The following is a 22,764-nucleotide window of genomic DNA, read 5'->3' as shown; positions in this document are numbered from 1 at the left end:
GAGAGAGAGAGAGAGAGAAAGGGAGAGAGAAAGGAAGAAAGAGAGAGTCTGTGCTTAGGCAGCACAACAGAGGAATTTCCGTTGAAGGTGTCTAATCGGGCGGTTCAGGTGCAGACTTGTTGCCTGCTCACCTGCTGAATCCTTAAAAGAACCCACTCGGGGGAAAAAAGGAAAGGAGAACAAATTTAAAAAAAAAACACACAACCTGCGTGTGCTCCCTTTCCAGTTGAACTCCCAAAAGTGCTCCTGTTTTTCCGAGGTTTCCACAGCGGTGTCCCAGACTGGAAGTTCACCGGTGAAGGCATGAGGCCATGGTAGTCTCTTACCTCTTCTCATCCTTCTGGGTTCATGAGGGACAGTTTTACTGATGCTTTGCTTCTACGCTTCATAAATACATCAGAAGGGACTTTGATTTAATCCCAAAATGTTTTTACAAGTTCCCTTTTGATAGCCCTACTGACTTCATTCCACCACACACAGGCATTTTAGGAATGGGTGTAGCCTAGCTTGCCACTCATGTGCTTATTTTTCTCTCTGTGTGTGTGTGTGTGTGTGTGTGTGTGTGTGTGTGTGTGTGTGTGTGTGTGTGTGTGTTTATGGTGTGTGAGTGAGTCGGTGGGAGGCAACAGGAGGGAAGGGGGGGCGGGTGGAGCCGAACAACATTAGATAGTGAGAGAGTAGCGAGAAGAAAGGGGTGGAGGAGAAGGAGGAGAGAGAGAGAGAGAAACAACAGAGTGGGGGTGTACATGACATATTCCCTGCATCTGGGCAAACTAAGTGAGTATTCATGTGACACAGCCGGCGTGTGTGAGAGAGAGGGAGAGAGAGAGAGAGAGAGAGAGGGAGAGGAAAAGAGAGGGATAGAAAAGAGGAGAGAAGGGCGGGAGGGAGAGGGAGAGAGATAGAGAGAGGGGTGAAAAGAAGGGTGAAATAACACTAGGGGGGAGAGAAAAGAAAGGAAGAAGTGGAGGAATAGCGGGGGAGAGCGGATGAGAGCCAGAAGCGAGGGCTGACTTTTCGGAGAGGTGTCAGCTTGCCAGAGGAGAGCCAGAGCTGACAGGAGGACAGCACAGACATTGGGAATGGCAGCAGCACTGTGGTCCAGAGCGCGTGGAGCCTAGGCACGCAGGACTCAACGACGACAACAACAACAGGAGGAAGAGAGCAAAAGAAAGGGATCAAGAGAGAAAGAGAGAGAAAGGAGAGAGCACAGATGAGATGCCTGCTCTGCTGACACACGTGGAGATGGAGTGAGCATGCGTACTCTAGCCTACCTTTCTCATAGGACCCAGGAGACACAAGAGTGCAAGTGTGTGTTTGTGTGTGTGTGAGACTGTGTGTGCAGGCGCGTGTGTGTGTGCGCGTGTGTGTGTTGGACTGTCAGGCGTGGGAAGAATCAGGTGGCACACTGCGTGGGGTGTACGCAGGAAGATTCGCGGCGGATGAGAGACACCACATACAAACACAGACACACATGCGCGTACACTCACCAGTGCGTACAAACTCACGGACACGCACTGAGACAGACTTTCTCTGAGGCGACGACCAATGCAGCTCCAAGCTCCAGGCTCTGGGGAGGATTCAAAGGTGAGTGCCCACCAGCAGCGCAACGAGGCGGGCAAGAACGAAGCGTCGAGTCTTTTATTTATACTTATGGGTGCTGTCGACTGGACAAGATTCAAAGGGAAATTTCCAGCTTCAAAGGATGTTTCATCTGGCGTGGCATGGTTATCTCTTGTACTGCCAGGCTTGTCTTTGTGTGTGTGTGTGTGTGTGTGTGTGTGTGTGTGTGTGTGTGTGTATGTGTGTGTGTGTGTGTGTGTGTGTGTGTGTGTGTGTGCACAGCAGAGCAGTATGTTTCCAGTACTTGAATAGACATTGCTTGCTCCTGCACTACCAGAGGAAAAACAGTATAAACCATGCATCAGTGAGGCCAGATTGAAGGGTCTGTGCTTTGCAGCTTTTTGGGGGGTGTTTTTATTGTTGTTTTCCTGTTCTTATTCCCGGCAATGTTGTCAGCTGAGGTGCCTCAGTTGGTGGTGGTTATATAGAGGTTTTGTTTGTGTGTGTGTGTGTGTGTGTGTGTGTGTGTGTGTGTGTGTGTGTGTGTGTGTGTGTGTGTGTGTGTGTGTGTGTGTGTGTGTATGTGTGTGTGGGATGGCATGCTTTTTTAGGTGAAGCTGAGTTTGTGAGGCTTGAGCTCTCAGCTCTTCTGAATTACAACAGAGCTTGGTTGAGTTAGGGGGAGGCGACAGTGTCTGTCTAACTGTTGAGCATGAGGCTGTTTCTCTCCCTCTTGATGGATGTGTGTGGAGGCGGCAATAGCGACAAGCTGAAGAAACGTGTTGTTTATAACCAGGGTAGTGCTACAGGATTGTACAGAAGTGTTGTGTGAACTAGACGTCTCTGTGTGTGTGTGTGTGTGTGTGTGTGTGGCTGTGTGTGTGTGTGTGTGTCTGTGTGTGTGTGCGTGTGTGTGTGTGTGTGTGTGTGTGTGTGTGTGTGTGTGTGGCTGTGTGTGTGTGTGTGTGTGTGTGTGTGTGTGTGTGTGTGGCTGTGTGTTTGTGTGTGTGTGTGTCTGTGTGTGTGTGTGCGTGTGTGTGTTTGGGATCATTGGTTCACTTTACAATATTGCCTGCAACTCTTGGATTAACTATTACGAATTCAATGAATGTACAGTATGATCGTGTTACCGTTGCTCTGGCTTGTTGTGTGTTTTTGGAAATTCTATCGTCACATTTGAATGTTTTTTGGACTGTTCATCTGAAGAGGACAGTGTGTTGCAGAGGGAACGGAAGGTCATCCAGTGCTGAAATGCGAGGGCTATTTTTGCTCTGCTTGACAAGGCGTAGCAGAGCCAACAGTTACAATACAGGCTCAATGCAGCCAGGAGTTCAGTGGGCTTCTAGAACATTTTCAGTGGTCTTCTAGATCATTTTACGGCCTGTATAATCAGTTGTTTGTTGTAGACACCCTACCCATGAGCCCACCATTAAGAAATAAAATCCACCCTACTTGCCAAGTCTGTGTTTATAAACAATGTGTTTCTGCTGAGGAGAAGTGTGAATGTATCAGCGTGCTGCCTGGCTTGTTTAGCTAACGAACAGCCTCGGTTAATCCCCCAGAGGCTCACAAGAGAGAGGACAACAAGAGGCCATGATTGTGTGTTTGTTCCACTTCTCTCTCCACGTCTGTGGGGGGACGTCGCAGATGAGTGGAACCCTGATGAAGGGAGAGAGGGGGAGAGAGAGAGAGAGAGAGAGAGAGAGAGAGAGAGAGAGAGAGAGAGATGACTGGTGGAGAAGGGCCAGAAGAGATAAGAAGGAGAAATATCAGGATGTCCGGCCCTAGGCCGTGCTAAGCGCTATCCCGCAGATGGTGCCTGCCTGTGCTGTCACCCTGCTCTCTGTCTCAAGCATTCTCATCTATTTGCTTTTTGTAAGGGGGGGTTGCCTAGCTACAAGGCCTGTGCCGATTTTGAAAGTGCTTTTGTTTGACTCCGAGAATATTCATTTCAGCCGCTCCCCTCTGTCTCGGCCAAGTCGAGCTGTTTTTGCAGACTGTTGTCAGACCAATTGTTCTTAGAGGGTGGATTCAGAGGCATACCTCCCATCCCAGTGTTTTTTTGGAGGCCTGTTAGACTATGAGAAAGTATGAGATTGTCTGTGTAAGCAGAGCTGTGGCTTAGAAAGTTAACTGGAATGCAAAGTGCCTTGTTTACTGTTTCCAGAGTGTTAAAGTGTAAAGATCCTCAGACTGTGAAAAACATGTACGAAGCTGTACGAAGGCTGTTAGTGTAGTATTTTTTTTTCTCCAAGAAAACAAATGTCACCTTGTAAATGTAAAAGACAGTTAAGTAAACGAATCCTCTTGTTAACTGTCAATCAATACTCTGTTGCCGCGAGCCACTAGGCCATTAATTTGAATGGAAAGCCTCCACTGAGACGTAATGCCAAGCAGTGCTTATGCCAATTAATTGTCATCACAAAGCAAATTGAATCTCACACTAGAATAAAGGTTGCAGACCCTTCAGCAGGTTGGGTTCCCCGTGGTCTTTGTGTCTGGAGCGCACCCTAAGCAGGGGCTTAGTTGCTGGCGCTATATTCCAGTGCTAAAGCTAGCCAGTTAAATTTACTCTGAAAGTCTGGCCCCTCTCTCCAAACACACACACACACACACACACACACACACACACACACGCGCGCGCGCGCGCGCGCACACACAAACACACACACTTGCCCACTCTTGATGATGGACACCCCAGCTGAAACAATTAGAACTGTAGAGTCACAGTTTGCCTCTCCAGCCCATGGTTTTACATCTGACAAAAGAGTTAGCATTAGCACGCTATTCCTAGCCCTTATAGGAAACAACTGCCAACCGCCAGATGGCTCAGGGCTGTTGCTTGTCAAAATGATCTGTGAACTGTCTGCACCTCCAGAGTGGCCCCTCGCTAAGGCACCTGGGTTAGTGCTCGTTTTTGCCTAGTTAAGGGGACGGATGCTCGAGTAATGGTCCTAAGTGCCACCTGACTTAGGTGTCTTTGTCCGCGCCTCTCTGTTGGACTCGTTCGTTCGGGTGAAGGAGAGAGGCAGAGGGCTGCCTGCACAGGTGCCCTGACCCCTCTCTCACTCATTCTGCCTCCCTGCTGTGTCAGGCTGATCACACTCACAGTGGTCCATCATCATGATTAATGGCCTTGTCTATATTACAGAAGCTCCGCCAACTCAGTAGAGTCACATTTCTCATCTCCTCTACTTTCTCCTCTCTCTCCCTCTCTCTCTTTCTTCTCACACCCTCTCTCTCTCTCTCTCTCTCTCTCTCTCTGTCCCTATCTCATGTCTATTTGTCCAAATCTCAGATGGACCCTGTGCAGAAGGCAGTGATTAACCACACCTTTGGAGTTCCATTGGTCAAGACCAAGCGGCCCATAATCTCCTGCAACGTCTGCCAGATTCGCTTCAACTCTGAGGTAAGTTTATGAGTTTCATAATTATGGGTGGCTGTGTGTATGTGTGTGTGTACACTTTGTTGCATCCTTCCTGCAGTGTTGGATGTATAGGTTTTGTGAACCCTACATGCTCTTTCACAATGGATGAAGCTATTTAGTGGTTTGCAGCTGGCGCCTGGATGTCTCTCTTTAAAAGTAGTTTTAGTGTACGTGGTGTTGAACCCTCTCACACTCTCACGTCTCCAACATTATGGCTTTGTATGTGCTGTGCATTGTTTGTTTGTTTTCAAAGCTGGAATGACATTTACATACTTCACACAACATTCAGCCCCCAGAATAAAAGCCAACCACTGGAGCCGTGATTGCACAGTAGCGGAAGGTTCTTTTGTTGTGCTGGAAGCTGACAGCGTGAAATGGGATATTTTTTTTTCTCTCTGGGATTTCAAAGAACCTTTTTCTTCTACCCCCATCAACACTAAAAGTTGATTAAGATCTGGGGCGGGGGTATGGAAAATAATTTCAGTTTGGCTCGCTGGCGAATTTGAAACCCTCCGGCTGCATAAATAAAATCCAGCAATGCGGCTCCCTGCCTGGCACACTGTATTTGGACGCCTGAAATAGAATAATTGAGTGCTTTTTTTTTTTACAGCTGTTTACTTTCGCTAATCTCTCCTAATCTGTGAACAGTCGACTTTTAGGTCTCGTTTGGGCCTTGAAGGCGATTTTATATTTTGTGCAACGGATAGCGTGTGAGTAGGGAAAACAACACAAAAAAAAGGCTGTGAAGAGAGGCTGGGAGGCTGGGCCTGGAATCCTGCTCTGGTGGCAGCTGTGGCCTCTTGTGGACTTGTGGGTCAGCTGTGTGACAGAAGGAAGGCCTCTCCCTCCCCAGAGCCTCTCGCTGGGCCTGGGAGCCGCCCCTGCCGCCCCCGCCGCCCCCGCCGCCCCAGCGGCTATTTTTACCGGCCCCAGGGCTGTAATCACGGCCGGGCCATGCGGTCTCCTCAGACGGCAATGCTGTAATCTTACAGGTCCGTGTGTCGATTAAAAATACAGGCCTCTGCGAGCCCTGGGCCACATATCCAGGGGTGTCGGGACCATACTGGTGCTGGTGGCAGTGGGGGTGTGGATGCTGGCCTGCTTTTTTATCCCGTGCCTCAGGCTTGTGATTTAGGAGCGGGGGATAGGCAGTTATTAACACTCATCTCAATGATGGGTCACTAAATGTTATATCAGCTTTGAGGGGAGGTTGCTATATCGGGTGAGGGAGGGCTATTTTAAGCTGTTAATTTTTCTATATAATCTAAACAAATTTCAACAACAAATCCCATTTGATCCTTAGCCTTTGATATATTGCCTTAATGGGAGTTGGTATAAGTAGTGCTGTAACACAAGATGTTTGTGAATCCTTGTGTATGTTGCTGGACACGATATAGCAGGCTCTGCTGTCAGAAGAAGGCACTCTACTTATAGTTGGGTTTGTGACCCGCTAGTTAAACAAGTTTGACACATACTGCGTGCATGCCTGTAAATATTGACGCATGCCAACCAATAAAACATTAAGTACCCTACCTCTAAGGGGACATCTAAGACCCAGGCAGCTGTCGAGGTCCGTAAAAGACATTCAAATGATTTCAACACCTTCAGTCACTTGCCTGCTTGCACACGCAGGCATGCTGCCGGGGCTGTTCTCAACAACTAAACTAACATGCAGACGTGGTGTCGTTAAGAAATCACATACAAATACTCTCTAGCTTTTTCTCTTTCTCTCTCTCACTGTTCTCTTTCTCACACATAGCTAGACATACTCATGTAAACATGCAAGCACACACACTCACACACGTACGTACACACAAACAAACACACCCACTTAAAATCCTGCAAGTGCACACTGCCTTGTTTGTGACTTGCTGGAGAGTGGTAGCCTAATCAGCTCTGTCAGCTTATTAGTTTGGGAGAAATTCTACATCATGGCATTCATTACGACCAGTCTGACAGGCTTTATGTATTCCACTCAGAAGATTTAATCCCTAAACTCGAAAATTAATCAATCATGCCGAGCACTATGAGCAACGCTTCTCTCCTACCCTGCTCTTTTTCACTCTGTCTCTCCCTCCATCTCTCTCTCTTTTTTCCTTTCCCCTTCTCTTTCCCTCCATTTGTACGTTGTGACGAGCAGAGTACAATGTATCCCGACAAAGCTTTTCTCTCCCCATCCCTACAGCCTGTCACCCCCCCCCCCCCTTCAGACACACACACACACACACAGTATTATGGATTCATATATTCCTAATCCTCCTCTTTGAGAAGCCAGCATATTTACTGTGGGAGCGGGCTGCAGATCGACTGCCACTGTTTATCAGGCGCTGCATTCATCACTGCAGCGGCTGGCTCCCGGAGACGCCCAAGCCCCCCAGCAGGGAAACGGCCTGCTTTTCCATCCGCCTCTGCCTGCCCTGCCCTGCCCGCTGCTCACCTGTCTGTCTGCCCGTCTGTCTGTCTGTCTGTCTGTGGGACTGGGTGTCTAGCTGCTCGTGTCTGCCTGTCTGCCCTGTCAGATTCCTTGTGTGTGTGTGTGGGTGTTTGTGTGTGTGTGTGTGTGTGGGTGTTTGTGTGTGTGTGTGTGTGTGTGTGTGTGTGTGTGTGTGTGTGTGTGTGTGTGTGTGTGTGTGTGGCTGGCTGGCTGGTCGGCTGACTGACTGTGCCTGTGCCTGTGTCCCTCCGTGTTTCCTGCGGCTCCGTACAGGAGTAACCTTGCCGTGCTGCAGCAGAAGTGATGTCACTGCGCTGTGCCACGGAGCTGCCGCTGCGGCACGAGCAGCCTGAGTGAGTGTGTGTGTGTGTGCGTGTGTGCGTGCGTGCGTGCGTGCGTGCGTGCGTGCGTGCGTGCGTGCGTGCGTGCGTGCGTGAGTGAGTGAGTGAGTGAGTGTGCGTATATGTGTATTTGTGAGTGAGTGTGCGTATGTGTATGTGTGAGTGAGTGAGCATATGTGTATGTGTGAGTGAGTGTGCGTATGTGTATGTGTGAGTGAGTGTGTTTGCCTGCACCCCCCCCCCTCCCCATGCAACTCTAACTTCGAGGGGTGACATCCAGAGTGGTTGCCACGGCTCTGCACTGGCGTTTTTAAAGGGCTTTTTTAACGCTAATGTGCTAGGCTAACCTTTCTCCCTCCCTCCTTCCCACCGCTGTTCATTGCTTTAGTGACGGGCTATGGAAACTACATGTAACTGCTGTATTTTTGTCATTTTGTCCTTGGACATTGTCCTTTTTCCTCTGTGCTGTTTTCTCATTATTTCTTTCATATGGCCGCTGCGCTGAATGCAGCGACCTTACTGTCCCATTCCATAGTGCACATTCTAACGCTTCTAGAACATTCTCAGCCACATGACCTTGGCGCTCATCCCTGTCTCAGTGAAGGTCACCAAAGAGCTCTCGTTCTGCCTATTTTGCAGTTTGGTTTGAGGCATATTTCCTCCCTTTTTGTGTCTTCTCTGCTGATCTGAGGAGCTTTAGGCTGGCAGCTTCTTAAGACCCCTGAGAGAGAAGGCATGGGGGTGTGTGCGAGAGGATTAAAGGAAGAAACAGTTATATATGGCACTGCCTCTATCATCACCAGCTAAAGGCGCAAGCTTCCTGCACCAGCAGCCTGGAGCTGCCAGCTCAAGCACATCCATCAGCCTCTATCCAGTACCCAGCATCCAGTAAACGTTACCCCAGATCTCCCTCATCCTCCTGGGCCATCAACACCCAGACCCCTCCTCCCTTATCTTTCTTTCACTCTTCTGTCATCTGTCCGACCACATTTTCCACCTCTCTTGTCCCGTCTGTCTTTTCCTTGTTGTCTTTCACTCTCTCGCTTCCTCTGTCATGCTCTCTTTCTCCACACTATTTCTGTGCATCTTTCACTCGCCTCATTCACATTCACTATTCTCTGTCATCTTTCTCTCCCTCTATCCAGCATCCCTCCCCCCCTCTGGCGTAGCCACTAGATATCTCTTCAGCCCTCAGCTGTCACCAGTTCTCTGGCTCTCTCTTTCATGAGGGACGGACGATAATCCTGCCACTTAATAATCATCATCATACTCATGCAATAATTATTGGCCGCCATCCGAGCCCACTCTGTCTCTCTCTCTTTTAGCCGTATGCACACACACACACACATACACACACACACACACACACACACACACACACACACACACACACACAGACTAGACACACAGACGCACAGTCCCCCACACAGTCATATACGCAGCCGCAGACACGCACACACACGTACACCCCCCCCCCCCACACACACACACACATAGACACACTTATACACAAACACCCCCCCCCCCCCACACACACACACACACACAGACACACAAAAGCAACTCTGTATCCCTTTGCTGCAATTTTGTGTGTGTGTGTCTGTGTGTGTGTGTGTGTGAGTGTGTGTGTGTGTGTGTGTGTGTGTGTGTGTTTTGAGATGTTCACCGCTGCTAGCGCTCTACTGCCATGCTGGCTCTTCTCCTCGATAATGAGGACGGTGACCACAGGCGACTGTCCCTACGTGGGTATTTCTAGAAATATCCACCCCATCCCCGGATTGCTGGGGTCAAGTCAAGACCCCCACCCCTCCACTCCGGTGCTGAAAAGCTGCTCTGAAAACTTGATGGATGAAGTTACCAGGCCTTTATTGTTCAAGGATTAGCGATAACATATTTTTCATTTTTTTGTGAGTCCTTGTTCCTTTGTTTTTCATTTCAAACCGCAACCTTTCAGTCAACGCCACCTAATCCTCTTGGAGCTAAACTTGGGGCTACCCAGTAGCATAACCTTTCAGATGACAGATGCATGTTTTCAGACAATTAAGACGTGTGTAGCTGTAAGCAACTCTTTCACAGTGTGTTTGTCTTGGCCACTACTGGTCTGGCAGCTAGAGGTTGGCATGTTTGTAAAGTAAGGGCAGCTGTCGGACCCATGAGCCTGTATATAGCATATAGCGGGAGTGTGCAGGGAGCGGCGAGGCTTCAGGAGAGAGGAACGGCTTTAGGTGGAGTGGCGCAGATGACATGGCATTCCGCTGGACTGAGTTCAGCTCCATCAGTTGGTCCTTCAGAAGCACCCAATAATGCCTCTCCTGATGGATGAGCTCAGTGAGTGTGCGTGTGTGTGTATGTGTGTGTGTGTGTGTGTGTGTGCTTACTCCCTGGGGCCCCATGCGTGGTGGTTTGTTTGCTTCACTACCTGCCCTTCCGTCTGGGAGCTGGGGGCTCTCAAGGGGGATTGATGTAAAGAGACACGGGTACGCTGAGCACCCGCCAGCCCTGGTGCCTGCTGGCTCTGGTTTCCATGGCTCCTGATCTGGGGTCAGTGGCATTTGTCTCACCTGTCCTCTTACGGCTGCCTGTGTAAGCCGTCCGCCTGCCTGCCTGCCTGCCCATCAGCCGTCTGTATGGGCCCCGCTGGCCAGGCAGTGAGGGATATAGAGTATCAGGGGACTGGTTAACCAGGGCCCTTATTTGGACGGGTTCTCTGTCTTTGTTCAGCGTGAGGGTGTACTGTGTCACTGTGTCAGCACTAAAGCCCAACTAAAATCGGTGTTCCGATATTAGCTATTTACCAATCTATCAATATTCGTGTTTATAACAGTAGATCATTTTATTAAATTAAGTGAAGGAGAACCAAATACTGATATACTGAATACTAAATTTCCAGTATTGTCTTACCAGTTTAACATTATGTCCAACAGTAAAATAATGTTAGCATTGGTTGAGTGGTGCAGGCTAACTTGATTGTTGGTGTATTTGTGAAACATAAATGCGGTTATACAGAGTAACTTAAAAACTGCACTATAATTTTCCCATTTGAATAATTTTCATTCCATACATTTTCTGATCATAGCCTACATTACTGACAGTAGCCTAGTTAAGGTGGTTAGCCACAACGATAACGTTAGCTAATACCATTGTTTGTCTTGGGTGACCATTCGTCCAAATTTCAAGCCCCCTGTCCAGACCTAGGTACAGTGTCCTTCATTGTGGGTGTTTGTCCACCTTTTTGACAAGGGCTCCACAGCAAACAATGCTTGTAAGTGGCGATGATACAAGTGCTCCACAGCAAATGAGGCATATAAGTAGCGATGGTAAAAAAATCATTCTCTGCGGTTGCACAGAAGGGGCTTAGGAAGCGACATGCACTGCATTCGCTGCTAGGTTGCGCTGTGTTGAGCGAATGGCCCAAAGATTTGTGTTGTTCTTTCTGCTGATTTTGGCCAACTTGTGCTTCTTTTCAGAGTCTGGTTGGTGGTCACTGTATTTCTGCTACTTTATAGTACACATTATAGCTTCCCCTTTTAAACACAAATTGTGTGTTTATGTGTAAACCTCACTCCTGATCCAGGTCACGCAACGCAGGGAATGTGTTCAAGCACTGTTCAATGCTGTGTAATGCTGTTAAATGGTGTGTAAAAAACACAAAAAATACTATCATAAAATATAAAGTACATACCTTGGAAGTTATCATGCCAATAGTGTTTATCACAGATAACAACAAAGACCTGATTCTATTATTCATAATTATTTCATCAATTATTGTATTAGAGCATTTCATTTGAATACCAGATAGTTAAGCCTATTTAAACACAATGTCACACCTTGATCAGAACTTTTCAATATGCTAAATATTACAGTACATTTTTACATTGTGTTTATTAAAAATGAATATTGGCTGATTTATCGTTTATCGGTTTTTAAAATCCTTAAGTATCGAAATCGGTATTGGTCTTTAAAATCCCATATCGGTCGGGCTCTAATGAGGACTAAGTGTGTGCATTGGGGAGGTACAGTTGTGTGTAAGTTTCTTGTGGAAGTGTTTTGTGACAGTGTTTTCCTACTAGTTGTCTCAGCTCAGGTAACTCAGCTGTTTGGTTTTTGGTATAATATATTTCTAAATGCTGTATCTCTTTTTTTCTGTCATTCTCTCTCTTTCCCTCTTTCTTCCATCCTGTTTCCGTAGAGTCAAGCAGAAGCTCACTACAAGGGGAACCGCCATGCCAGACGGGTCAAAGGCATTGAGACCTCCAAGAGTCGCCCACAGGAGAGCGATAAGCCTCCCCCTGGGCCCACCTCCTCCCCATCACCTCCGGGCCCAGCGGCCTCCACGCCAGAGTCTGACCCCGGCAAAGCAGGTGAGAGACACGCACAGGCCCTCCAACTCTGGAACCCCACAGTCCTTCACCATGTGGGACCATGAGTCTCCCCTTTGTCCCGACAGACATCTGAACTGAAACTTAAACCCATGGTGCTCTCATTTATCGCGTTGTGTAGAAACGAAGGCCTTCTCAAGCAGAATGCACAGAGTGTATCAAAACAAGCCGAGAGGCGACACAAGCTGTTGCCTGCGGTTCCGAAGCGATGAGCTCAGTAACGTAAGCACTAGCAGCACCAGATCATTTATCAGGCGCGGCTCCTTGAGACTGTGTGGTCTGACCTTGAACTCGTCCCAGGCATTGCAAGCTCACATTCCAGTCCGTAAGGGCTCTCCGAAGTGTGGGTCGGGACAGGTCAGTCGCACTCAGCACCATATTAGCCTCGGAGTGACAAAGGCAGAGAAGAAGTAAATATGGCCACCAGACATGGGCTGAGGGTGTTTGTGTGTGTGTGTGTGTGTGTGTGGGGGGGGGGGGGGGGGGGTGGTACTGAGTTAACAACAGGGCTGAAACTGCTCTCGCTTGCTTGGCCCATCTTCATAAGGAGATGAGTGGACAGAGACCATCTTTTGAGACTGCACTGAAAATTCTTCAAAGGAGTCGGGGCTAATGCCTGATAAATGTCTGCCCCATTTAGAGGCTGAGCTCAGTGTGTGTCTGTGTGCGTGTCCGGGGCAGTATGACCGGGGGTATGAGGGTGGTGGTGACTCAGTCTGTCTAAAACGTGCTCTGATAGAGATGTAGGCTTGTGTGATTGGGTATTAGGGGGGCATTTGTCGCGGCATCAAAATAAACTTTGAGGATTTTGGTTCGTTTGGTAAGGTAGGGACTGTTGAAGGGTGTGTATGTGTGTGTGTGTATGTGTGTGTCTGTGGGTGGGTGGTGGGTGTGTGTTAAAGAATGAGAGAGAGAGAGAGAGAGGGAGAGAGGAATGTGTGCATGGAAAAGAGATGACAGAATTTGGACGAAAGAAAATTAGCTGGACAGGGGAGGCCAGCACACAGCATGGAAACGTTACAGTGGATCTGTGTGTGATGGAGAATAATAAAGTGTTGGCAGATGATGATCTTGGCAACGGGGAGGGAAGAGGATAGAGAGAGAGAAAGAAAGAGAGAGAAAGAGAGAGAGATGTTATGGGGGCTTGATGACTTTCTGTGACTCATTCAGGACATTAAAGGTCGAAGAGCTTGACTTCTGCCCTTGTTTCTTTCCAACTCTCTCTTTTCCTCCCTCTCTCTCTCTCTCTTTCTAACTGTCTTCTTTACTATTTATTTTCCATTCTCTCACTGAATATTCCTTGGATTCAGCCTTCAGACTCCATAAACATCAAAAAGTGTTTGAATGTCCTTTTCATTGACACTGTGCACTACAAACACTGACCGCCCTTGTCCCTGATAGCCCCTACCAAACACGTTACTCTCAACTCCTACTGACCCCCCTCCACCCCCCCCTCCCCTCCATTAGCCCAGCCTTTGATGATGCTCTCGTGTCCCGGACCCCAACCTGGTTCTGCGAAGCCGGGAGTGCCTAGGAGAGAGGTACAGTACAGCCATGTCTCTCACGAGGGGGATTTGCCTGCCCTGGCCCCAGCAGGTCCTCTGGCCAGCAATGGCCCTGAAAACCTCGGAGAGGCGGGTGGGGGGGTTTTGGGGTGGACGGAGCCAAAACAAGCTGGGCCCAGATCTAAATGTGAAACCGGAGACGTGCGAAAGAATGCCGTTTTCCATCCAGTCCTCCTTCTCGTGACCTCTGCTTCCAAGCCTGGGCCGCGGGCCCCAAACCGCTGGGCCAGCCGAACCCCCCCTCACCCCCACACACCCCCGCCAGCTCCATTGTTTTCCGCGGCTTCCCATCATACCAGTTTCACAACAAAAGCTTCCATGGATCTGCGCCGCCACTGCCCCGAGGGAGCAAACAGCTGCGGTCCCATCTGGCACCGGCCCGAGAGCTGGAAGCCTCGCCGTGTCTGGAGGATGAGTGTGTGTGTGTGTGTGTGTGTGTGTGTGTGTGTTTGTGTGCGCGCGCGTGTGAGTGTGGGACAGGGGTAAAAGTTTGCAGGGGTTATGCACCCTTCCAGCCATATCTGCAAATTCAGAGTGACACACAGACATGCACACGCAAACACACAAATGTGTGTTAACACACTGGCACACACACATGTACATACACACACACACACACACACACACACACACACACACACACACACTCACACTCACAGACATACAGAAAACCTTGCCCATATGGGGACCTGGATCCTAGTGTTTTTATGCATGTGTACGTTTTTGTGTGTTTGTGTGTGTGTGTGTGTGTGTGTGTGTGTAGTTTTGTGTTTGTGTTTATGACTGACTGGAGAAATAGGAAAATGCTTCCCACGCCTCATGAGAAAACCCATTTGGATGATCGCTGAGCCAAGCCAGCATTTATTTACTGAAGCTCTCTGCTTTCATGCTCCGCTGGGCCCGGCCCGCTCCCCATCCCCCCCCCCCTACACGCCCCACACGCTCCGACACACAACACTCCCATCAGCCCAGCACACCCCTGATCCAGCACTCAGGTGTCGTCGCACCGCGTCCTTACACAGCGCTGGACACAGGGACATGTCGGGCCGCCATTGTTTAGCGATGGCACATGAAGGAGTTTGGGTCCAGACTGGAGTCGGGTGACAGTGAGTGTGACGGGGACTGTGTGTGTGTGTGTGTGTGTGTGTGTGTGGGTGGGTGTGTGTGTATTCATTGGGTGGAGGTGCTGGTGGAGGTGGACGAGGTAGTGGTGTGTGTGTGTGTGTGTGTGTGTGTGTGTGTGTGTGTGTGGCCGTGGTAAGGGGACCAGAGGGATAATTGGCCCCAGAGGAGGATCCAGGAGGCCCCTTGGGGGAACGGCAGGGAGCACTTGGGGTTTGGTGTCGACCACAGGCCCCAGTGAGATGTTTACGCTTCCTCTCTCTCTCTTGGTCTCACACATACTCCCCACCTCCTCCCTCCCTCACTCCCTCCCTCCCTCTCAATTTCCCTTTAATTTCTCCCTCTCCTTTCGTTTCATTTCTTTCCGCCTTCTTGCTCTTGATATTTCTCTTTCATTTCTCTTTTACTTTTTCTCCCTCTTTCTTTCTGTCTTTCTTCTCTCTCTCTCTTCCTTTTCTCCCCCTCTTCCTTTCCTCCTTCTCCCTCTAGACTGTGCCGACACTCCCTCTGTAATGAGTGGGTTCTGCTTAGACCGGAGCTGTAATATCTTCAAAGGCCCTGCGCTGGTGTGTTTGCCTCATATCTGAGAGCAATTACCATGTTCACATCTGGGTTAAAGTTTTTGATACAGTGTGACCTAGTAGTGTGCAGGGGCCTGTGTGTGTGTGTGTGTGTGTGTGTGTGTGTGTGTGTGTGTGTGTGTGTGTGTGTGTGTGTGTGTGTGTGTGTGTGTGTGTGTATGTACACAGAGCATTATAATGGGATTTGGAGAGGGAGAGTGTCTCCAGGCGAGCGTATATCGACCCTGAGCTGCGCAGAGAGGACGGCCGCGGGTGAGAGGGACAGAGGACGAGAGCAGTAAATCTCTCTAATTGCCCTTTTCACTGCCCGCTCTCTCAGCAGTGGCTGAATCCTCAGGCTCGTCTGGCTACCTAAATCCTCCGCCCCAAAAAATGACAAGTGTTGTTAAGTAAACTTGAGTGCGTAAGTCATTTTGACTGCAGTCAGCAGTTTGTGCGAGTGTGAATACTTGTGTTTACATTCTTAGGTATATGTGGATGTGTGTTCATTCAACTGTGTGTGTGTGTGTGTGCGTGTGCGTGTGCGTGTGCGTGTGCGTGTGTGTGTGTGTGTGAGTCAGTGGTGGGACGTGGGCCAGGCCCTTCTCCATAATTAATCAGGCCCAGACCGCTTTTGCATGGCACTGCACTGGCGTCGCGTTTCTGAGGCCCTCAATCATTAACGATGGGTGGGGACCACAGTGGAGCAGACCAGAGGAGGTGGAAACGTACCTGCCCCCCCCCCCCCTTCCACACACACACACACACACACACACCTAACACCAATGCACTGATCATCTGATCCCATTCACTAGCAGGCTGTCCGGTTGCTGACACCAGCCGCTGTCTGCCTCTGCCCCCACGCCACCTGCCCACTATCCCAGCTGCTTTAGAGATACCATCACACAGAGTCCAGATAAGGGCCTGGACCAGATTGACCCCTGATTGAAGTCCGGGGTGCCTCTCAGTCAACTATGAAGGGGTTCTGCACAATCTCCACTGGCACATTTGGTTTGTGGTCTTTCGTTTGAGCCCAGCTTTCATATCCCCGGTCATGACTCTGGAGCTGCGATGTCTCTAATGCTACTCAGCTGTGTTTGGGGAATGCATTGTTCACCACAGACACACAGACACACAGTTGGATTGAACTTTGTCTATTGCTGTTTTCTTATTGGTGTTTTAGCTGTCTGGGCAAGAGAGGCACCCTGAAATATTCATGATGGGGAGTTATCCCAAGTCAGGATTATGTGCACACTTTCAAACAAGTATGCTCACACGTGCACACACACACACACACACACACACACACACACACACACACACACACACACACACACACATGCATACACTCACATACCGAACACACATACAGACACAAGAACATTGAGATGGATATGACCTTCATGTAAATAATGACTTTGTGGAGTGAGGTCTCCTCATTAGGTGTGTAAGTGTGTGTGTGTGTGTGTCTGTGTGTGCGGGTGTGTGCATATGGTTGTGTGCACATATGTGAAATAATCCCCCTCCCATTAGACGAACCCACAGATCCTCTCCCTCCTCCGCTCTGCCTAACACAAACCACATGGTCCGTACGCGCTCAGTGTTATTCCACTACAGCGCTCCAGCCAAACACTCCGTCAATGGCAGAGCTGATGGATTTTTGGTGTGTGTGTGTGTGTGTGTGTGTGTGTGTGTGTGTGTGTGTGTGTGTGTGTGTGTGTGTGTGTGTGTGTGTGTGTGTGTGTGTGTGTGTGTGTGTGTGTGGGTGGGTGGGTTGGTTGCCTGGGTGTGTGCTTGCAGCAAGGGAGCTCTACGGTATGAATGTGATGTAAGGATGGAAGTTGACACAGCATGCACTGGACATCTGTGCATGACTTCACGTAAGTGCTCCGAGGGCCCGAGCCCTCACTCATCTCCTCTCCTCTCCTCTTCTCCCCTCCTCTCCTCTCCTCTCCTCTCCGCTCGCCTTGGCTCCGGAACATGCCGGGGGAGATCCAGGCTTCAGAGCAGGCTTTTCAGCCTGAGCGTGCATGGTCCCCCTAAAGAGCCCTCACCCCACTGGCCCTTCATCTGAACCCGCTCATCTTTTACGGGCCTTTAAGAGCCTCCGTGGTCCCGGGCAGGGGGATGCGGTGTGGGCCCCACTCGCGCACATCTGGTGACATACGGCCCCACTTATCCGCCTGGAAACCTCCAGTCTGGAGAGCGGCTGTTTCGACGCGCCATGGGGAGCGCCCTGATTGGCCTCTCAGGCATGGGCAGGGCCCACTTCCGCTTCCTCCATTGTAGCGTAGTGCTCCATTGCTCACTGGCAGACAGCCCCCCCCCCCCCCCCCAACTCCACCCACCCCCCGTCTCCCTACAGCACAGCTGCGTTTGAACAGGCCGTCATGCTTCATCCGACATCTCACGCCAAGCACTTCAGCTCCAGTCAAAGACGCCCCCCAAACCCTCTGCTTACACCCATGTAACAATGGAAGATCCCCACCAGGTGCCCTGGCATGCTGCCTCTGCTCGTTCATGATATGTACTGTGATTTAAGCCCTTCTACAAGTATATTATAGTATATAGTATAGTATAGTATAGTTACACTGCCAGGTACGTAGTTACACTGCCAGGCCTGAGCAAAGCAGCAGATGTATTGAGTCAATCTCCTGCCTAAACTGGGGGATGTGTCTGTAGTCTAAAAAAAGCACACTTGATGCCCTGACTGTTTACTCAACCTCAGCAAAGTCCGCTGCTCTCGAACACTTTGTGGATGATCTGTCAGAGTGCACGTGACAAAATAGCGTACGCATAATCCTTAAGTAGGAAACGGAAGATCTAAAGTCAATATTTATCGGAGCCCCTCGACCCCCTCAGAAGAAAACTCTCTGTGAGTTCTATGTATATTACCCTCTTAGCCCCTCTCTTAATACAAGTAATTCTAGCTGGAGTCTCTCTGCGCATGTGTGTGTGTGTCTGTGTGTGTGTGTGTGTGTGTGTGTGTGAGGGCTGTGGGTGGGTGGGAGGAACCCCTCTGGCTCTTATTGAAGGTGACAGGGAGGACCCTGTAATGTTCCCCACCCAGATTTCGGGGGTCAGTGCCGCACCCCGCCCAGGGGCTGGTGAATACCAAAGGCATTGCGCATGGGAGTGTGCCTCTGCAGAGCTGGGCGTGTGTCGCCAATGGAGGAGGCTGGTCAGGGTGTGTGTGTGTGTGCATGGGTGTGTTTTGTGTGTGTGTGGAGTGGATGTGGGTGGGAGTAGTGTGTGGTGTATGAGAAGCACTGTGCGTGTGCGTGTGTGTGTGTGTGTGTGTTTCTGTGTAGTTTCTGTGGGTTTCTCAGGACTCAGTCCTATCAAAAACAATCATCAGCCCGTCTCTACCACTCTGTGCTCTGCCAAAAATAACAAGAGTGAGAAAGAAAACAACCCAGAGTCAAAGCATCTGGTTTCTTATTTCTGCCTCCCAGGAAACACACAATGACGGGAATACTCCTCTTTAACCAAAAGATTTGTTCTTTGTGTTGTTTGGATATTTCTTTATAGTATAGGCATGGTGGGTTGCCTGGCGGGTTGCCTTGTCATTTTGGATGATAAAATTAAAAGGAGGACTCCTCACAATTAGAGACTTCTGCCATAAAATTCAAAAATACACACATGAAGCATGTTTTAGCCTTCAACTCCAGTGAATAAACTAAACTTTATATCGCCCGTAAAGTCAGCCAACCACTGTGCCTGGCACGGACCCCAGGCTGGGTGAGTTTGAGGTTGAGTGGGAAAAAAGCAGGTGTTTTTTTTTTTCACTTTTCTTATTTCTTTCTTTTTTTAAGCGCTGACTTGGCGTCAGCGTGAATCACGGTGCATGCATTCCTCGCAACAACTTTATTGTTCTGGAGCGGAGGTTGAACCTCCTTGAGGGCCTCTAAATGCACCATTTGACCTGACTGTGGTGCTTTTTTGTGTTTGCCTTTGCAGATGAGCCGCGGGCCGTGGTCATGCTGAACGGGCCCCACCTGGCGCCCGGGCCCAGCCCGCTCTCCGAGCCCCCCACCCCGGACTCCCCTGGCCCCTCCATGTGCCCGCTGCCGCCCCCTGCCCCCTCCTCTTCGTCCTCCTCCTCCTCCACCACCACCGTGCAGCCGCCAGCCTCCTCCACTTCCCCTGGCTGTGGCTCCGTGTCCGGCAACCCCGAGCAGGTCGCTGGGGCCCCTGGAGTGCCCGCCGTGGCTCCCGGCAACCCCGAGACCGAAGAGGACAAAGCCAAGAAGCTGCTCTACTGCTCCCTGTGCAAAGTGGCTGTCAACTCCCTCTCACAGCTCGAGGCCCACAATAAAGGTGAATATACAACCCACACCCACATGTACACCACAACACCACAGCTCACAAGTTAACACTTACATGGAGCACAATAATCAGCAGTGATGAAACAAAAGGCATTCAGGAAATGCTATGGCAGCATCTTATTTGGAACATCATCTTAATCAAGCTAATATTTTGCTGTCCATCTAAACATAGTCATTGAAAGCCTCTTCAATGAAGTCATTCTGATTTGGAAACACACTGTTCTGTTGCTTTCCTTTTTCCCCTTTCTTTTTCCTTTTTTTTATTTGTCATTTGTCATCTTGTCCGGTTGCCAAGTCGCGTCAAGAATTAGCATTCACAGCTGACGCTATCTTGCCAAGCAGCTGTTCTGAGGCACGCACACAGTATCTTTTAAATCCGCACCGGAAGAAGACACAAATCCAAAGGTGGTTCGGCGGCGGGCTCTCCTTCTCCTCTCCTTCCCCCCCGTCACTCTGACACCACCCATGTGTCCTGACTCCCCTTGAGCGTGCCAAGCATGCCGACACTCACGCCTGGCCCACGCCACAACACAGCTGCGCATTAGACAAAATCACCTCCTGAAATATTCAGGATTTATCTTGTTTCCGTGAGTAGCAAATGCACTGCGCCTCGCTCGAGGCATCACACATGAGCAAGTCGCAGGAGCAACAACACTAACAGACATAGCCTCCTGCCTCTAGAGGGCGACAGTCAGAAGATAGTGATGGGGGGACTGACTCTCCTCAGTCTGATTGATGCAGCTCCATACATTAACATGCCATTATAAGGCCAAAAACTGTCTCTCCAGAACACCATTAGATTGTTGAGCCAGAAATGCATTTGTACATCAAGTCCCTCGAGTCCTTGCTAGCAGTGTACAGCTGTGTGTGCATTTGTGTGGGTGTGTATGTATGCATATGTGTGTACGTGCTTGCATATGTACACTGGCATGTGTGTGTGTGTGTGTGGGTGTGTGTGTGTGTGTGTGTGGGTGTGTGTGTGTGTGTACGTGTGTGTCTGTATGTCTGTGTGACAGACAGAGTTCCAGTGGAATGGATACATTCCCTCACAGTAGTGTACAAACCTGCAGTGCAGTGCCCTGTCTCCCCCTCAGCCCTGTGCCTCTATTCCACACCAGCTGAGGATACACAGGGTCATCTGTCCATCTATTATTTATCTGTTCATTTATTTATGAAGACAGGATTCCTCCCACCCTCCCCCCTCTCCCCTGCCCTGCTCTTTTTCTCTCTCTCGCTCTCTCTCTCTCTACCAATACCATTTATCTGAGTCATGAAAAAGAGACCAGAGTTGTTTGTATCTGCGATCAGATTAGCTTTGCCCTTTTATAATTATAATAATAAAAAAACTTTAATTTACACTGTGTCAAAATGACTGCCAGTTCTGAGGTTCCAGTGTTTTAGTTAGCTAATTGAATATAATTGGGAAGAAATGACATGAATACTTTCCCACATGTTTCCCTCCTGACGACATCAATCTTATCCTTTCTTGTTTGTATGTGTGTGTGTGTGTGTACTCACAGTACTGTGTATATGCATACAAACTCAGCTCAAATGGCATCTATTTCCACACAGACGGACCAGTTTTAAAATAAACACAGCAGACAAACAGATTTTTGGAGATGGATGGGAGGGGGGGGGGGGGGGGTTCAGAGGAAGTTGTTTGAATGGTGCTTAAGAAATCGGCTCTGCCGAGCAGGCAATCTGGAACCAATAGGGTCTCGCTCCTCAAAACAAAACTTTGAGTAACCATGGTCCAAAAATACAAACATATGTTACACAGGCATCGGGATATTCTTAGCACAAACACACACAGAGAGAGAGAGAGAGAGAGAGAGAGGAGTGAAGCTAGGCTTAAGGTTGGGTGAGGAGTTTTGAAGTGTGCTCAAAGTAACGTTTCCCCTGTCAGTTGTCTAAATCCATCTCGCAATGGACCTGTCATATTGCTGTTTAAACTCAGTTTGTTGTGCTGGAATCAGGTCCAAGACAGCGAGACGCATGGGTCACTCTGTCAGTCTGTTTGCCAGAGGGAACATAGTTCAGACTGATTGTTGCGAGTGCACATATTTGGCCCCCATGAAAATCATTCAAACATTCAACCCCCTCCACAACCCTCCTAGACCACCTCCTCCCCTCTCTCCCTACCACACGCTAGCCCAGTCATTCCACTTGTTTAGCTGCAGGCCAGCCTTTACACACATAGCTGTGGGATTTGGGGCTGGCTGTTGAACCCAGCCTCAGAGGGAGCACAGAGGAAGAGACGTCTGTTTTTGGTTGCATAGGCGGGGTTGCACTATGAATGGCCAAGGCAAGTCAAGAACAAAAAACATGCAATTAAAAAACAAGGGGACTATTTTGGGCTGGCTGACAGCGTTTCTTTGGGTCATAAATTGTGTCTGAGGATCAGAGTGTTTGCTCTGGTGTGTTGAAAATATGGTGTGGCTCTCTGCTATGTTAGATCTCTGATGAAACGCATTGTGATGTGTGCTGCTTACAAAACAAGATCCAAATGGCGCGGCTGGTGTTTGAAAGAAGGTGCTAGAACCCAAGGGGGGAGAATAAGCTGTGTGAGACTGGAGTCTTGCTTACATCCCCCCGGGGCGTTCAAGGGTTCTTCTTTCAGAGTTATGTGAAGAATGCTGAGGTGTAAGCATACAGCAGTTAAACGATAACCCCCCCCCCCCCCCGCCCGCCCCTTCCTCCTCCACCTCCTCCTCCCCTTCACGCTTGGTATTTACAGTGAGTGGAAGAGCGCTGTGCTCTCAACGCAGCCATAACCCTCTGTTATTTATGATTTCCCCATTAGAGCTAAGTCATCCTGTGCCACTAACCGCCCCCCCCCCCCCCTTTCCCCAAACAAACCCAGTGCAGCTCATCTCCTCGACTAAGCTTCCATTGAGAATAAACAGAGCCTTTGAAAGGGGGTGAAAAAAACAGGAAGGGATTGCATGAGCAAGATGTCGGATTTGAGACAGATTAAAGACAGAGCGTGAGCACTGCCAGGGTTTTCTTCCCGTTCCTTTATGCTAACATCAGAGAGGTGTCTGG

General features: G+C 49.4%; 1 protein-coding gene across 3 annotated transcripts in view; it reads left to right on the top strand.

Annotated features, from left to right (window-relative positions):
* Positions 1–22,764, top strand: part of znf385a (zinc finger protein 385A) — a 77,916-nt gene that overhangs the window by 52,040 nt on the left and 3,112 nt on the right. For 2 of the 3 annotated variants that reach the window (XM_076276676.1, XM_076276675.1), the window contains exons 3-5: positions 4,862–4,972; positions 11,955–12,126; positions 19,352–19,711. In XM_076276676.1, the coding sequence (XP_076132791.1) occupies positions 4,862–4,972; positions 11,955–12,126; positions 19,352–19,711 (643 nt within the window). Of the gene's footprint in view, positions 1–934; positions 1,588–4,861; positions 4,973–11,954; positions 12,127–19,351; positions 19,712–22,764 lie in introns of those variants that run through there. The other variant, XM_076276677.1, reaches the window with a different exon arrangement.

The sequence above is a fragment of the Alosa pseudoharengus genome, unplaced genomic scaffold (assembly GCF_046254945.1).
Source record: "Alosa pseudoharengus isolate Yale_2024_CS ecotype anadromous, Long Island Sound unplaced genomic scaffold, YU_APseudo_1.1 YU_APseudo_1.1_scf_9, whole genome shotgun sequence".
NCBI classification, from domain to species: domain Eukaryota; kingdom Metazoa; phylum Chordata; class Actinopteri; order Clupeiformes; family Clupeidae; genus Alosa; species Alosa pseudoharengus.
This window is presented reverse-complemented; position numbering and strand designations above follow the sequence as displayed.